This window comes from Lolium rigidum, chromosome 6, assembly GCF_022539505.1.
Source record: "Lolium rigidum isolate FL_2022 chromosome 6, APGP_CSIRO_Lrig_0.1, whole genome shotgun sequence".
Classification (NCBI taxonomy): Eukaryota; Viridiplantae; Streptophyta; class Magnoliopsida; order Poales; family Poaceae; genus Lolium; species Lolium rigidum.
In genome coordinates this window covers 91388083-91405138 of record NC_061513.1, presented here as the reverse complement: position 1 = coordinate 91405138, position 17056 = coordinate 91388083, and the positions used below count along the sequence as shown (strand labels likewise).

Here is a 17056-nt window from a genome sequence, read left to right as displayed (position 1 = left end):
CGGTTTCCTTAGATTTCCAATCCTTGCCGTAAGCTATTCTATGCCCATATCCTAATATTTTGTTTGCGATAATTTGGCATGCGACCGAGCGTCAGCTTCGACGTGCGACCACGTACGTGCTGATGAGGTTGCTTGAGAAATTAAAACCATCCTGTCGATCGATGTCTGGACACTGAGACTGAGGTAGACGTGCGTCTTGCTCATTCTCATATCAACCTAGTTCGGTCGGTATGCGCAGCGTCATGGAACTGGTATTGCAATGTTTATCCTGTGACCACACATTTGCTACGTTTTTTTTTTTGTTTGGGATGGCAAACCGGTTCAGAGAAGCATCGACGGCCATGGCGTGCTTGGTTCGCCCAAACAAACACCAATTCCTCGGCTGGAGCTGCGACTCCGCTATCGCGCTGGCGTGCAGACAGCTGCACTTTCTTTCCTTTTAATGAATGCAAGATGCATTCATTTGTTTCACAATTGAGATGGTCATCGAATGATGAGCAAAACGGTTTTTTCTTCTCTGCATTGTTAATCCAGCGCCGAGTCTGTGTCAACCAAAACACTAACAAAATACCCATTACTAAACCGTGGTTGTTGTCATACTCTGCTATATAACTGCACAAGTCGTCTGTTTCTTGCTTCAGACATCGCAAGCACCAAATAACACCAGATGGTGATCAGCTTCAGTACAAAGCTAACATGGACCTTTGCTCTGCTTCTTGTCCTGGTCATGATGATTCAAGTCCGAGCACAGCCTCCTCCAGGTAACGCATGTCATATCCTCCTAGCTTTTCCCTTCTAGATCCTGCGCCTTTTTAAGCTCTGCTCCATCTGCACACACAGTTCGGTTTACTTCAGCGTGCACCTTCTAAGGTCTCGCTTTACTCAAATCTTAGAAATCAACAAATTATTATCTACTGCAGGTCTATTTTTACTGAAATCTTAGAAATCAACAAGTTATCAGCTACTGCATGTCTAGTCGCAAATGCCACGATCATTGCTTAGTAGATCTTTAACTTCAAACACATGAAACTATTGAATACTCTCTGTTGTGCAGGGTTCATAAACATCGACTGTGGATGGAGAAACAGTAGCGGCTATGTCGACAACGCCTTAGTAATGCCATACAGCTCTGATGGTGATTATGTTGAGGGCGGCCTGAGCCACGAGATTTTACCAGAGTACATGGCTGATGCAGGCAATGACCAGCAAAAAACCCTGAGGAGCTTCCCTGACGGCCCAAGGAATTGCTACACACTGCCATCCAACAGCAGCAAGAAGTATCTATTGAGGGCCACATTTACTTACGGAAACTATGATAAGTTGAACAAGACTCTGGATGGGTCGCTGTTTCTGTTTGGGCTCCATATCGGTGTCAATTTCTGGGAGGCGGTGAACTTGTCAAATTGGGATCCATCATCCACGGTATGGAAGGAGGTGATCACCATTGCTCCGAGCAACTTCGTGTCTGTCTGCCTGATAAACTTCGGTTCAGGGACTCCCTTCATATCTTCATTGGAGCTGAGGCCACTACAAGATACGATGTACCCTTTTGTCAATACTTCTGTGTCCGTCAGCTACTTTCAACGGTACAGATTTGGCAACGTGGCTGACTTTATCACAAGGTGAGACAAGGCTGCCATCCATAATAGTTCTGGATTAGATCTGAATTATGCCCGTCAATGGTTCTAAATTCAGTTCGCTAGCTTAATGCATTTAAGAGTGTTTGCTACTTTGTTTTCTGAATCCTGCAATTGCTTCTAAAGAAAACTATAAGTAAATCTCAAGGCGCTAAGAAGTTGGGATTGCTATACAACATATCAAGTGCATTTAAGTAAATACCAAAAGATTAGTGTACTATGCTAGCCATTTATCTAATTTTCCTTGTCTTTGTGTGCAATGAAGATATCCAACGGACAACTACGACCGCTTCTGGCAGAGCTGGAGCTACACGACATACCCCTGGATCAACCTGAACACTAGCAGGACAGTGCAGAGCCTCCCTGGCAATGACGATTTCAACGTTCCGTTGGCCATCATGCAGAAAGCCTCAACCCTAGACACAAACTACTCCTTCATGGCCATTGACGTGGCACAGGGTCCTAATCTAGATGCCAAGAGCCTACAGCTTCTCCCGATCTTTCACTTCGCCGAGATCAACGGAAGCAACCCGAACAGGAGGTTTGACATCTACAGCGCCCAAGATATGTTGTTTCGAGACTTCTCCCCGTCGCGATTCCAGGTGGACAGCATGTACAAGGGTGGGCAGTTCCTGAAAAATACTTACGCGTACTTCTCCTTGAATAAGACGGCCAGGTCGCGTCTTCCGCCGCTCATCAACGCGTTGGAGGTGTACTCGCTTGTTCGAATGGAGAATCTCACCACTGACTCCGACGATGGTAAGATTAATGTATATACTGCATGCGCATTAACAATTTTGTCAGTAGCAGATTCACATTTGTCAACTAATGCCAATGTGCTATAGGAAACCGTAGCCTAAGATTAGAATAGCTTGTTCCGCACCCCCTAGTATAACAGTAAAAAATATAGTAAAATCGTCACAAAATGTAGTAATTATAGATTTGTTTCAACATCCAGGTCACAATTTTACTATATTTTGTACTATTTTACTAAGGGGGTATATAATAAGCTATTATATAATCAATGATATTGCAACTTCGGAAGGTAATCTTATACACCTACTTTATGACATCCATTTCGTTTCCAATGACTCTTGTTGTTGTAGTCAATTACATGAAAGAAGTCAAGGCGCACTACAATTTGGCACGAACAAGCTGGAAAGGAGATCCATGCTCCCCAAGAGAGTATTCCTGGGAAGGTTTGACGTGCGACCACTCTAAGAGCAACCAGAATCCGAGGATTGTCATGATGTAAGAACATAACCAGAACTTCGCAACTCAATCTTTTAAACCACTGTAGTGCATTGAATCAACCCCAAGCAATTTAGTGCTCCACAGAAGTTCACTTTTGGTTTACATGTTGTTCCAGATATGTTCTTGTTTTTTCTCTATGGAGAAACTCAGTCATGTGTCTTACTGGCTAAGATCTTGAAAACACAGCTAATTTACTTATCTTGAAAGCAAATGTAACTTAGTATAAACCTGAAGCACAGAATGATGTTTACAAAATCTTAAATATACATGTTAGCTCGATGCTACCACTTAACTAAGATGTCTTGTATTAAATTGACTTGTTTTTGCAGAAATTTGTCTACCAGTGGACTCGGAGGTGGATTTGCCATATCATTCATGAACATGACATCACTAGAGAACTTGTAAGTAGTTTCTGCTGCGTAATATTGATGGGCTAGTGAGATCACGTTGATGTCTTTTGTGATTCTAAGCACAAAACATATACAGGGATTTGTCACACAACAATTTGACGGGAGCTATTCCAGACTATCAACTAAAATCACTTAAAGTTCTGTAAGTTTCTGTGCTGATTACATCTGTGATTTGATGATATACATTTTAGATGAAGGATTTTAACTATTGTTTTCAGGAACTTGTCAAATAACAAGCTACATGGACGAATCCCTGATTCTATTCTTCAAAGAGTTCAAGCCGGTCTGCTGGAATTAAGGTTTGGCATTCTTCGTTGCACAGTTCCTTACTACATTGTTTGTTATCAAACTAAACAAGTATACCTAAAAGGCATAGGTTCAAGCTAAGTTTGGTTATCATAGGAATAATTCCAGGTTTAGCAATAATACACTGGAAGTGCTTTGATTAAACGCATCTGAATTTGCATTTCTCTAGCCACTACTTGGTTAAAAACATACTTGTGGCATGGCACACTTTTCTAGAACCATGCCACAGCAGCCCTGCTTGTCATATACATAAACTCTTGGCAACTTTTACAATATTATGGGTAATTTGTGTGCCACAAAAAGTATGTCAAGACTGGAAAGTGGAAATGGATCCTGGGTCACTTGGAGCCCTTTAATTTTAAAGATAATCTGAGATCTCAAAATACTCTGAAAAAAAATGTATAAGTACATATGGATGGGTAGTATGCACATGCCAATTTCCACCAGTAGATAACTGCATCATTTGTGTAGACTAACAAAAGACAAGTACACTGATCAAAATAGTACTTTTTTGCTTTTGCAAAACAGCAGAGTTGCCTTTTTTGCAGAGCCTACAAATTAATGTAATATTTAATAAAAAATTATATATATTTAGACATATCCATACATATCCATGCATACTAATTTGAAATATTGAAAACCTTGGAAGGATCATTTTTATTTAAAAAAGATATCAGGCTCAAGTAACCCGGAGCCAAAATGGTTCTCCCTGTCAATACACACAGTTCTGCCTGCATTTAATATCCAAACATGCCCTTAAAAACATGTACTACCATCTTGTAACGAGGACACAAAATGATGCTCTTGACGCACTTTTGCATGCATTTTCATCAATCCAAACATGCCCTTAATCATATGTACTAGCAGCTAGTAACTATAAGTGCTTTATCATCTATGGGCTTTCAAAATGAGAGAATGATAAGGACCTAGTAGCTGCACGTGATTTAAAAACAATGTGGTTTGTTCACGTGGAGGGTATATTTGTTTAGAAGAACTATTAGCAGGTTAGTCGTGTTACAAAAACAGAGGCGTGTTATAATCATAACTTTGTAGAGAAACTGATATCTTTACAGCTGATTTTTATGTATGTTTTTTCTAATATGTCACTAGATTAGAAGGCAATCCTGTATGCTCAAACGTCAAAGATACGTACTGTTCATACAAGAATGAGAAGAAGAAGAAGAACACCACACATATCTTGCTCATCGCAGTGATAGTTCCTGTGGTACTGATATCCCTCCTAGTAGGGATGTGCATACTCTGGAAATTATGCTGGAAAGGTAAAACAAAATTATACACTTTAAATTTACTTCCATAGATGCAAGGGTGGTAGACATTAGACTGCAATTTCAAACCAAAAAAATTTATGGGAAACACACCCTCTTCACTTTGCAGGGAAGTGGGGAGACAATGAGGATTATGCACTGTATGAAGAGAAAACTCCCCTACATATTGACATCAGACGGTTCACGTACGCAGAGCTGAAGCACATAACAAATGACTTCAAAACAATTGTTGGAAAAGGAGGTTTCGGTATTGTTTATCATGGCATACTGGACAATCATGATGAAGTGGCAGTTAAAGTGCTTATGGAGACATCAATAGCAGAGTCAACTGACTTCCTCCCTGAGGTATAACATAAAACCAATTAGGCCACACCATTACATTCTTCAAGACAAAGTTAAGTCCGCAAAGACATATAAAGACATTTCCACATTCCATATTCAATAAAATGATGCAGCAAGCTTCATCTTGAGGATGTTTGATAACTATAACTGCTATCGCAGGTGCAAACCTTGTCCAAAGTTCATCACAAGAATCTTGTGACTTTAAAAGGATATTGCCAAAACAAGAAGTGCTTGGCACTTGTTTATGACTTCATGCCAAGAGGAAATCTTCAACAACTTCTAAGAGGAGGTTTATTTCTTAACTTTTATTAATGTTTCTGTCAAGCATAGCTGACTTATACAACAAATCCAACTTGAAGTTGCAATTAGTTTTCTCTAAGTTGTATTTTGATGCTACAGAGATCATTTGTACTCCCTCCAATCTATAATAAGTGTTGTGTTTTTAGTTCAAATTTAATTAAAAATGAACTAAAACCGTGACACTTATTATGAATAGGAGGGAGCACTTTAATTCTATAAAATCGAATGATTCAATTAAACCCAAAATCGGCTCAATCTTCAAAACAAGTTGACCAATTCGGGTTCTACCTCCTCCAAAACCAACAACTACACAGAAACTCAGATGCCAGCAGCTTTCATTAAACAATTGGGAATCACCTGCTTTTAAAATTTTATCAATATACTGTGCTCCACTGCATAACATAAAATTTGACATGTGTCTTAATTTTAAGAAATAAATTCTAAAATCAAACTACTGTAGCTTTCAAATTGTACTGTAATCAGGATTTCCGTGTTAAACTGAATTTCCTTGTTAAAGGTTTGGTTTATTTGATTGCCTAAACTGGTATTCCTCCTAGTCTATATTTGAGTTGGCAGACCTAATTTCTTCTTAGATATGCACATTCTTAATGTCCTCACCAATCATTGTGTGTGTAACCATCATTTGTCAGGCTAATTTTCTGCAAAACTAACTGGTATCTAATATTTATGCTACCATGCACGTAACAATTGGCACTTAATTTGGTGTTTATTGGTGCAGGAGATGACTATAGTTTGAATTGGGAACAACGACTTCATATTGCAGTTGATGCCGCACAAGGTCCGCAATTGAATTGTGTGTTTCAATTTAGACCATGTATGTATGTGTATGTTGACAAATTATAACTTCTCATAAACTACAGGACTGGAGTATTTACATGAGTTATGCACCCCATCAATAGTGCACAGAGATGTGAAGACCCCCAATATCCTTCTGGACAAGAATCTAGTGGGGATAATATCTGATTTTGGGCTTTCACGGGCTTTTGATGATGCTCACACACACATATCTACTGTTGCTGCCGGCACTCTTGGCTACCTCGACCCTGAGTACCATGCAACTTTCCAACTCACTGTCAAGACAGATGTTTACAGTTTTGGCATCGTGCTCTTGGAGATCATCACTGGCCAGCCCCCAGTACTCCTGGACCCTCAAAGCATCCACCTACCAAATTGGGTGCGCCAAAAGATAGCTAAGGGAAGCATTCACGATGTTGTAGACAAGAGGCTGTTGGATCAGTACGATGCCAAATCCCTGGAGAGTGTGGTAGACATTGCCATGAACTGTGTCGAAAAGGCATCCATCGACAGGCCGACCATGACTGAGGTTGTTTCATGGCTCAAAGTGTGGCTGCCAGCGGTTTCAGGCGACAAGCTGTCTGCTTCTGGGACCCCTCGTAAGTACTCCATGGACACTGAAATTCCAAAGAAGTTACTGTCGATGGTTTCTGGTGTAAGCGACGAGGGGAGCTCCTTCCAGTCTGGTTATGGTGGTGGGCTGACAGAAATAAGCAGGTTTTCTGGACGGTGAAAGGAAAAGGCCGACCCAACTTATTGTTGCAGCTGCTTAGACAAGTTTGGCAATTTGCTCAAGTGTGTTGAGATTAATTGTTCATAAACTGCAATGCAGTCATTTTCAGTTTCTGAATTTTCTTATGTACTTTTCTTGGAGTATTATGGGATTGTATGGGCTAGGGGTATTTGTTGTGTGAGCTTCGGCATTTAGCTCAAGTAGATTTCAGCCATGAAGCATCCTCTTCCATGTGAGAACTCGGTTGATGTATACATTGTTCGTACGGTCTATACTAGTAGTCCAATCCTAATTCCTACTCCGTAAAACAAGTGGTCTGCTTAAACATTCCGCCTTCTACTACCCAATCTCTCTCGCAAGGCTGCGGAGTTAGATTTAAAATACGTGTTCCTTTTACCAAATCAAATCATTGCGGAGTTCATCCACTATCATAAAAAATCATGCTATGGGGAATCTGATGCAATGTAAAGGCAGAAATGCGACCACATGACATACCTAACCCTGACCGCCCGCCGCCAGCAAGCAGTTCCTCGGCCGCTCGCTGCAGTGCCTCTTCCGCCTCCGCAGGGGAATAGCGGAAGCCTGAGATTGGGTTTCACAATCGGCGGCACTGTGGGAACCTTCTTTTTTTTTTTTTTTGGAGCATCGGGGCACTGTGGGAACTGTGGGCTACTTCTTGATTTACAACGCGCGTGGTCTCTCTCTCGTTCTTATGTCAGCCTGTTTGGTCATGCTGGACTTTGGCGCAGCATCGTCGAAATGGTCGCGTGCAAATTGTCCGTACTACTTGTCCTTCTTCCTCTACTAAATAATAAACTACACCTCGCTAGGATTCTTTTAAGTTTAGCACAGCGGACTTCGTTATCACGCTGATGGTAGTACGCGCTATGCGTAGTTGCCCGATAGCGCGATAGTTGACATGCAAGCTCCTTGGAAAGTTGAATTCATTTTCTTTAAACAAATGCAACTCGCCTATTTGTTTTCAGAACCAGGTAATTACCAAATGAAGAAGCAATCCTTATGTCTCTTCTCTGCTTCTGCCATTCAACCCATTACTAAAAAAATCACTGTTCGGAAAAAAAAAATCTTTTGTAAAATATACAAATCAAACTCTGCTAGTTGTTTCTCTCTGATATATAACTGCACAAGTCGCTCATAGTAGGTAGGGTGTCCTTGCTTCCAAACATTGCAGGAACCGGAGTACCATGGTGATCAGCTTCAGTTGCTCGGCAAGTACAAAACTGGCATGCATATTGGCGTTGCTGGTCATCCTGGTCACGACGATTCAAGTCCATGGCCAGTCTGCTTCTGGTAATGCATATCCTACTAGGATCCTGAGCCTCTTTAAGCTCTCTGCTTCATCTGCGTGCACAGTTCAGTTTACTTCAGCACAAAACTTAATAGATCTCGCAACACTGAAATCTTGGAAATCAACAAATAATTAACTGCTGCATGTGGCACATATCGTGGTCATTGCATAAACTTGAAGCACATGAAACTGATACATACTCTCCATTATGCAGGATTCGTAAGCATCGATTGTGGATGGACAAACAGTAGTGACTATGTCGACAACACCTTAAAATTACTCTACAATTCTGACGGTGACTTTGTCAGCGGTGGTCTTAACCATGAGATTTTACCAGAGTTCATGGCTGGTGTTGTCAATCACCAACAAAAAACCCTGAGGAGCTTCCCTGACGGCTCAAGGAATTGCTACACACTGCCATCCAAATTCAGTAAGAAGTATTTATTGAGGGCCACTTTTACTTACGGCAACTATGATAGGTTGAACAAGACTCTGGATGGGTCGTTGTTTCTGTTTGGGCTCCATATCGGCGTCAATTTCTGGGAGGCGGTAAACTTATCAAATTCGGATCCATCAAACATGATATGGAAGGAGGTGCTCACCATTGCTCCGAGTGACTCCGTGTCCGTCTGCCTGATAAACTTCGGTTCAGGGATTCCTTTCATATCTTCATTGGAGCTGAGGCCACTTGAAGATGCAATGTACCCTTTTGTGAATACTTCTGTTTCAATCAACTGCTTTCAACGGTACAGATTTGGCAACACCGCAGACTTTATCACAAGGTCAGTCAAGGCTGTCATCTGTTGTAGTTTTGGATTAGATTTGAATTATGCTTATAAATGGTTTTAATTCCTTTTGCTAGCTTGCATTTTAGAGTGTTTGCTACTTTGTTTCTGAATCCTGCAATTGCTTCTAACGCAGAGTAATAGTAAATCTCAAAGGCGACAAGAAGTTTGGGATTTCTAGATCCCACAGCAAATAACTTTTAGTAAAGATCAAAAGAGTAGTGTACTGTGCTAGCTATTTATCTGTTTTTCTTTGTGTGCGATGCAGATACCCTATGGACAATTATGACCGCTTCTGGCAGAGCTGGTCTTTGACCATCGACTACTCCTACCCCTGGTTCAGCTTGAGTACCAACAACGTAGTGAAGAGTCCCCCCAACAACAACGCCTTCAGTGTGCCGTCAGACATCTTGCAGAAGGCCTCAACCCTAGACACGAACTACTCCTTCATGAGTTTCAGCATAGCAGAGGGTCGCAATCTCACAAATAACCTGCAGCTTTTTCTCCCGATCTTTCACTTCGCCGAGATCAACGATAGAAACCCGAACAGGAGGTTCAGCATCTACATCAACAATGTTCTGATGTTCTCGGACTTCTCCCCATCGTTATTCCAGGTGGAGAGCAAGTACTATAGCGGACAGTTCATGGAGAACGCCTCTTCATACGTATTTTTGAACAGGACGCCCAGCTCGAGTCTTGCACCGCTCATCAACGCGTTGGAGGTGTACTCGCCTGTTCGAATGGAGAATCTCACCACTGACCCTAACGATGGTAAGATTAATGTACATACCCCACATGTTTTACACATTTGTCATGTATGTATGTAGCATGTTCACATGATGATGATGCAGTTGCCAATGCTAATGACCGAGGTCTCACTATCTAGACACCTGAAGATTCCCAACTCCATTTGACACTGTCACGATCTTCACTAAAGTAATAGGACCAAGTTTATAAACCAACTAATTCAGTTGCAGAATCAACTCCAGAGTAAACAATCTTCTAAATATCAACTAAGCTAGTGTGCCATGGGAAGACCATTGTGAATAAATGAATCAGTACAATTTAATCAGTTACAGGAAAATATAATACTTGCAGATGATGGTGCAACTTCTTAAGATGATCTTTTCATCTTTTAAATACATATAAATAGCCATACCCAATTTATACAGCTTCCTTATGCTGTCCATATTTGTTCCCGCTGTCTTCTGCTGTTGTAGTCAATTACATGGAACGAATTAAGACGCACCACAATTTGGCACGAACAAGCTGGAAAGGAGATCCATGCTCCCCAAGAGAGTATTCCTGGGAAGATTTGACTTGCGACTACTCCAAGAGCAACCAGAATCCAAGGATTGTAACAATGTAAGACATAACCAGGACTTCAATATTTTTTAACCTTTGAAGTGCATTGTACCAACTCCAAGAAATCTAATGCTCCACAAAAGCGCCATTTTGGATTAAATGGTGCTGAACACATGTGCTTGCTTTATACATAAATCACTATAGACACTTAGCCACATGTCATACTGGCTTAGATGTATAAAACACAGGTAATTTAGTGTAAAACTGAACCACACAAAGATATTTACATGATCTTGAAAGTACTTGTTATCTCCATGCTATCAATAAATTAGTAAGACCTTTATTAAAATTAGTTGTTTTGCAGAAATCTGTCTACCAACGGACTGACAGGTGTAATAGCCTTATCATTCATGAACATGTTATCACTGGAAAACTTGTAAGTGATGCCTATCACATGATATTAGTGCCCTAAATGAGATTCTGTTGACATCTCTTGTGACCCTAAGCATAAATCATTTTTAGGGATTTATCAAATAACAATTTGACAGGAGCTATTCCAGACTATCAACTAAACTCACTCAAAGTTCTGTAAGTCTGCTGATTACATCTTCGGTTGCTGATACAAATTTTAGATGAATGATTTAACTATTATTTTACAGCAACTTGTCAAATAACCATCTCGATGGACCAATCCCTAATTCTATTATTCGAAGATCTCAGGCCGGTCTGCTTGACTTAAGGTTTGGCATGCGCAACTGCACGATTCCTTGCTGTCTTTGTTTCTCTGATCAAACTAAACAACTACAACAGAAATGAAAAGTCTGAAATGCAACACCCTTTAAGCATATAACACAAATGCATAGGCTAAGAAACCTTTGATAATCAAAGTTTGATCCATACCCACACTTTGCCAAACTAGAATTACACAAGTTCGAATTTCTCTGGCCACTGTTTGGTTTGTGCAATATTTGTGACTTGATGTACTCTTGTAGCACCATGCCACAACAACCCCACTTGTCAATATTGGAGCCACTTGGTTACAGGGCTAAAAATGATATACCTTTCCACAGATTGTTTGCCAAAGTTTACTAAGGTTAATTCAGGAAAATTAGAGCCACCAGTTGGCAAGCCTAACAGCATTTTGCCACACGATATGAGTGTATGCAATGTGGGCCCTTATAGTGGCAAAAACCATCTTATCTAAAGTGTGGCTTGAACCAAACACTCACCTAAATTGGTCAAACTTGCCTAACCATAGGTGTGGTAACCTTAGGCAAACTTAGCCTCAAACCAAACAGCCCTGAACTCTTGCCAAATTTTGACTAAGTCATGGGGCCAATTTGGGTGCCGGAATAAGTGTGTCAACCACAGGTATGTGGTACGATGTATTAATCCAAACATGTCCTCAGTTACATGTACTAGCATCTAGTAACTGTAAATGATCTATCATCTATAAGCTTTAACCATGAGAGGAAGATGTGTCTCTATTAGTAACTGCATGTGATTTATGAACATCTTAATTTCTTCTTTTGTTTTGAGATATGTGCCGAATATGTGTACGAGTTACTAGATATGTGTCCTTGGAAGCACAATTTCCAAGGACCGAAGTTTTTTTGAAGTTGCTACTTATGCGTTGTGGGGGATATGGAAGAGCAGAAATGCAAAAAATATTTGAAAGGAAAATGCCAAATTTTCAGACGTGGAAGCTAATCTTCAAGTTAAATCTCAACTTTGTTATTTGCAGGGTTAAGCGTGTGCATAAAGCCCCCTAGCTGAGTGGCTAGGTTCGTTGTAGTATTCCACTTTGGTTATACAAAAAAAAGAAAAATAGTAGTTTTTTCGCCTCGAGTTTCTTTTCTCCCCCAAGTAATCATGTGTAAATAACTGTACAGTCTTTTGACTTTGCCTTTTGGCATTTATTAATATAGAAAATTATACCATAGTGGTTTCCCCAACGGTTTCGCGGTAAAAAAAAAGAATATGAGTACGAGTTGTGCTATAGTTGGAGTTGTAATTAGCGGTAGGTTACGTGTTCGAGTCGAACTATTGTAACCTAGGCCTAATATATAATGGCACTGCGGGGTAGCCAAAATTGACTACACAAAAGGTTGAGACACAAGATCACGAGGGGACGGTGTGACGCATGTGGCAGGGTTGGCCGGGCACCGGCCGTGGCAGCGGTGGTCTAATGTGTCTGTTAGCCTGACAGGTTTGTTGTCGATTGTACTATGTTGATTAGTACGTGGGGAGGAATGCTCGTTAAGCATGCCCCGGGGATATAGGTAAGATTGCTGAACCTCGTTAACCAATATAGGTGCCATGTTGTGATTGCTTGTCCTCATATGATCAATTCCGCGCCTCCAACGGTAACATTTTACATTGTATAGATGTTCAAAAGCACTATTAGAAGGTTTGTTATGTCAGAAAATGGATGCATGCCACAATTACAATTGTATAATAGCTAAGATATTCTGTGCTGATATGTTCTACATATCCTGGAATTGGGTCACTAGATTAGAAGGCAATCCCTTATGCTCAAAATTCAAAGGTGCATACTGCTCAAATAAGAAGAAGAACACCCTCACCATAGTGATAGTTCCCGTGGTACTGGTATCCATCCTAGTAGTGATGTGCATACTCTGGAAGTTATATTGCAAAGGTAAAACAAAGCCCTACACTCTAAAATTCCTGCTATCAATGCGGTGGTAGACACTAGATAGCAGCTTCATACCTTACTTTCATGTCAAACACAACTTTACTTTGCAGGCAAGCTAGGAGATCATGAGGATTATGCTATGTACGAAGAAGAAACTCCCCTGCATATTGACATCAGAAGATTCACGTACGCAGAACTGAAGCTCATTACCAACGACTTCCAATCAATCATTGGAAAAGGAGGTTTCGGTATTGTTTATCATGGCATACTGGAAAACGGCAATGAAGTAGCTGTTAAGGTGCTTGTGGAGACATCAATAGCAGAGTCAACAGACTTTCTCCCTGAGGTATACCATACAACAACTAGGCAAAACCTTACTTTCGTCAATAGAAGGAATACAATAAATCTGCACGACAACTAAAAACAGGATGCAATGGGCCAAACCTTGTCTGATGCTGCAGGTGCAAACCTTGTCAAAAGTTCATCACAAGAATCTTGTAACTTTGGAAGGATATTGCCAAAACAAGAAGTGCCTAGCACTCGTTTATGACTTCATGCCCAGAGGAAATCTTCAACAACTGTTAAGAGGAGGTTTTTCTCAAAAATTTCTCAAAGTTTCTATAGGGAATAGTGCAGTTTTTTACGATCACTAACTTGTATTTCAATTTTAACAGACCCCAATTGCACTTGTAATTCAATAAAATCAACGCAGCCAAAAATCTATTCAGCAAGAAACGAGCTGAACGATTCAGAGTTTATTTCCTACAAAACCAACAAATACTCAGAGACCCATACACAGACAGCTTTCATTAAAAACTTGGGAATCACCTACTTTCCATTTTTACCAATACACTGTGCCTCTCAGAATGGTATAAAAAATTGAGAGGACCTAGTCCAAAGTATTAGAAAAAACATTTAAAATCAACTTGGTCTGGTTTTGGCATGTTAGTGTAAACAATTTTTTTTCTCGTTACAACTAGATTTTCATGTCAAATATTCAGATGATTGCCTAGATTATAATAGTTGCTGCTAGTCAATACAGTTGAGTTGCTGGGCCTAATTTACTCCGTACAGATATTGGAATAACAAGTGAGACACTGAGGCCACGATAGCTGTATTTTTTTAGACTGCATATTCTTGTGATAACCATGGCATGGTTATCGATATCGGGGCAACAGTTAGGAAGACCACAGTTATATTCCTAGAGCTACATGTTCTTACAAGTCATAGCCATGTAATGGTAGTCAGAATTCAGAAATGTCTACATCCTTCAGTGCCAGTAAGAATAAACATCAAGAGACGTGCATATTCCAAGGATACTACAATAATTTTGTTTTCTTGTTGATTTGGAAATATTTATAAAAATCACTCTAGTAAAGAGAAGGAAATGCAAAGAACTTTCAAAGATCAAAGTGCCTGTATGCAGGGTTTGGATTGATGCTATGATTAATTGGTTGTGTACCAATCATTTGTTAGCTTGAAAAATTTCAAAACTTTGTAAACATAGTATTTGTGCTTTCATGTACATATGAAACGGCACTTACATTAAGTCATTATGTCTTACTGCAGTACATGACTATAGTTTGAATTGGGAACAGCGACTTCATATTGCACTTGATGCTGCACAAGGTCTGTGTTTCAGTTATGTGTTTACCTTTAGGTCATGTATGTATGTGTGTGTTGAAAAAGTAATTTCAATGAACTACAGGACTGGAGTATCTACATGAGTCATGCACCCCATCAATAGTTCATAGAGATGTGAAGACCCCCAACATCCTTCTGGACAAGAATCTGGTGGGGATAATATCTGATTTTGGGCTTTCTCGTGCTTTCAATGATGCTCATACACACATATCTACTGTTGCTGCTGGCACCGTTGGCTACGTCGACCCTGAGTACCATGCAACATTCCAAGTCACTGTCAAGACAGACGTTTACAGCTTCGGCATCGTGCTTTTGGAGATCATCACCGGCCAACCCCCGGTATTCATGGACCCTCAAACCGTCCACCTGCCAAACTGGGTGCGCCAAAAGATAGCTAAGGGCAGCATTCACGATATTGTTGACAAAAGGCTGTTGGATCAGTACGACGCCAATTCCCTGCAAGGTGTGGTAGACCTTGCCATGAACTGCGTCGAAAACGCAGCCATCGGCAGGCCGACCATGACCGAGGTAGTGTCAAGGCTCAAAGCGTTGTTGCCAGCAGTTTCAAGCGAAAATCAGACTGTTTCTGCAACCCCTCGACCTGGGAGCCCCATGGATACTGAAGTTCGAAGGCAGTTCCAGCTGATGATATCTGGAGCTAACAACCTCGAAGGGAGCACCTCCCAGTCAGGTTATACTGGTGGGATGTCAGAAATGAGCATCTTATCTGGACGGTGAAAGGCCAATGCCCTACTAAGTTATCTTTGCTTACCGGTGCCTGTCATTTGGTTGTTTTTGTACACTGCAATTTAGTCACCACCACTAGTGCTTTTTAAGTGTTGTCAATCCTAAAACAAGTGGTCTTACACACTGCTGCTTAAGAATTCCCCAATCACTCCGCCACCAAGGTTGTGGATGCAAATCAATGTATACTTGTTCCTTTTACCAGATCCTCTGAGACCGAGCATTTATCACAAAATTAAGCGCGGTGGTATTACTATGTGAGTATGCGCGAGTTGGTACCTGAGCCACGCCGGGAATGCAACCACATGACATACCTAACCCTCGCCGCTCGCCGTCAGCGGGCAGTTCCTCGACTCGGCCGCGCGCCGCAGCACTTAATCCGCGCCCTCCTGGAGACCCCGGTTGTCAGGACTCTATCTGCTATTCTTCCTCCGTCAGTTAGTGAACGGCCTGGATGACAAGTAACAGTTCAATGGCTGGATGTCTTTCTTCTTAGTTGTTAAATTCTGTTGATTAGTGAACTAAGAACTATTATGAAATATTGTAATAATGCGTGGTCCTGTCCTTATTGTTATAAGAGGGCAGGAGAGTCCTTATTGTTATAAGAGGGCAGGAGAGGGCGGCTGGGAGGCACGCAGAATACAATCCCTAAATTTATCTGTTGCCTTTTATTTCCTTAGTTGCTTAGATTGAGCCATCGGAGCTCCTCTTCCTTCCTCCCTCAGATCGGCATGTCAAAGACCATCGGGTCTTGACACGGTGGTACCAGAGCAATCCGCTCTTGGTCAAATCCTCCCTCCCTCCCCTTCCGTCGCCACCATCCCCTCAGTATTCCGTCAAAATTCTCCTCCGCGCCCATGCCTCCCGAGGATCGATCTCGCTCCACCTCGCGCGAGCGCGCGGCACGAGCGGCAACCGCATCGGGCACAGCCCTGGTCGACGGCGCTACAGCAACGACAACGGAGGATGACTTGGATGACGAGCAACGCCACGCCGCCCTGCCCCGCGAAGTCCGCTCACTCCGGCATCGCCTGGATCGCCAGGACAGAACCGCCGCCGACACCTCCCTCGCCATCAACGCCATCCAAGGTGAGATGTCACGCATGTCTGACATGATGTCATCGATGTTTTCCGTCCTTGGTCGCTTAGCACCTTCCGACCCTCCTACAGCAGCGTCCCCTGCCCCATCCACACCCCAAAACCAGTCTTTTTCTACTCCACCGCCACTTCCCCAACATTCACTCTCGCCCATCCTCGAGGGTACCACGCCGGCAGCAACACCACCTGCTCCACCGCCACCGTTTCCGCCAAACCTCGGTCAATTAACACCATCCCAACTTCCTGTGCCACCATTACACAAACACCCACCACCTGCTCGAACAAATGCCCAACCCATATACACTACCGCTGTCGTCACCACCACCACCATGCCACAAGCAGCCTCCACCTCACATCGGATACAAACCATGAACCCAACATCACATCCGCACCACTATACCCCAGCGAGCACCATGACCGATCAACCTTCC

At 41.8% G+C, this 17056-nt stretch overlaps 2 protein-coding genes across 2 annotated transcripts; both read left to right on the top strand.

The window, feature by feature from the left end:
• Window positions 1-667: 667 nt before the first annotated feature.
• LOC124668675 (probable LRR receptor-like serine/threonine-protein kinase At1g51810) lies at window positions 668-7084 on the top strand. The gene is made up of 12 exons (XM_047205770.1): window positions 668-761; window positions 1055-1622; window positions 1903-2396; window positions 2744-2888; window positions 3221-3292; window positions 3378-3443; window positions 3520-3600; window positions 4718-4887; window positions 5003-5238; window positions 5395-5524; window positions 6275-6334; window positions 6417-7084. Exons 1-12 carry the CDS (start codon window positions 668-670, stop codon window positions 7082-7084), a joined length of 2784 nt encoding a protein of 927 aa, XP_047061726.1.
• A 1205-nt stretch (window positions 7085-8289) lies between these two features.
• On the top strand, window positions 8290-15521 carry LOC124667865 (senescence-induced receptor-like serine/threonine-protein kinase). The gene is made up of 12 exons (XM_047205102.1): window positions 8290-8395; window positions 8608-9175; window positions 9447-9949; window positions 10399-10543; window positions 10848-10919; window positions 11006-11071; window positions 11143-11223; window positions 12997-13142; window positions 13250-13485; window positions 13601-13730; window positions 14709-14768; window positions 14848-15521. The coding sequence occupies exons 1-12, from the start codon at window positions 8290-8292 to the stop codon at window positions 15519-15521; spliced, it is 2787 nt and encodes a 928-aa protein (XP_047061058.1).
• Window positions 15522-17056: the final 1535 nt, after the last annotated feature.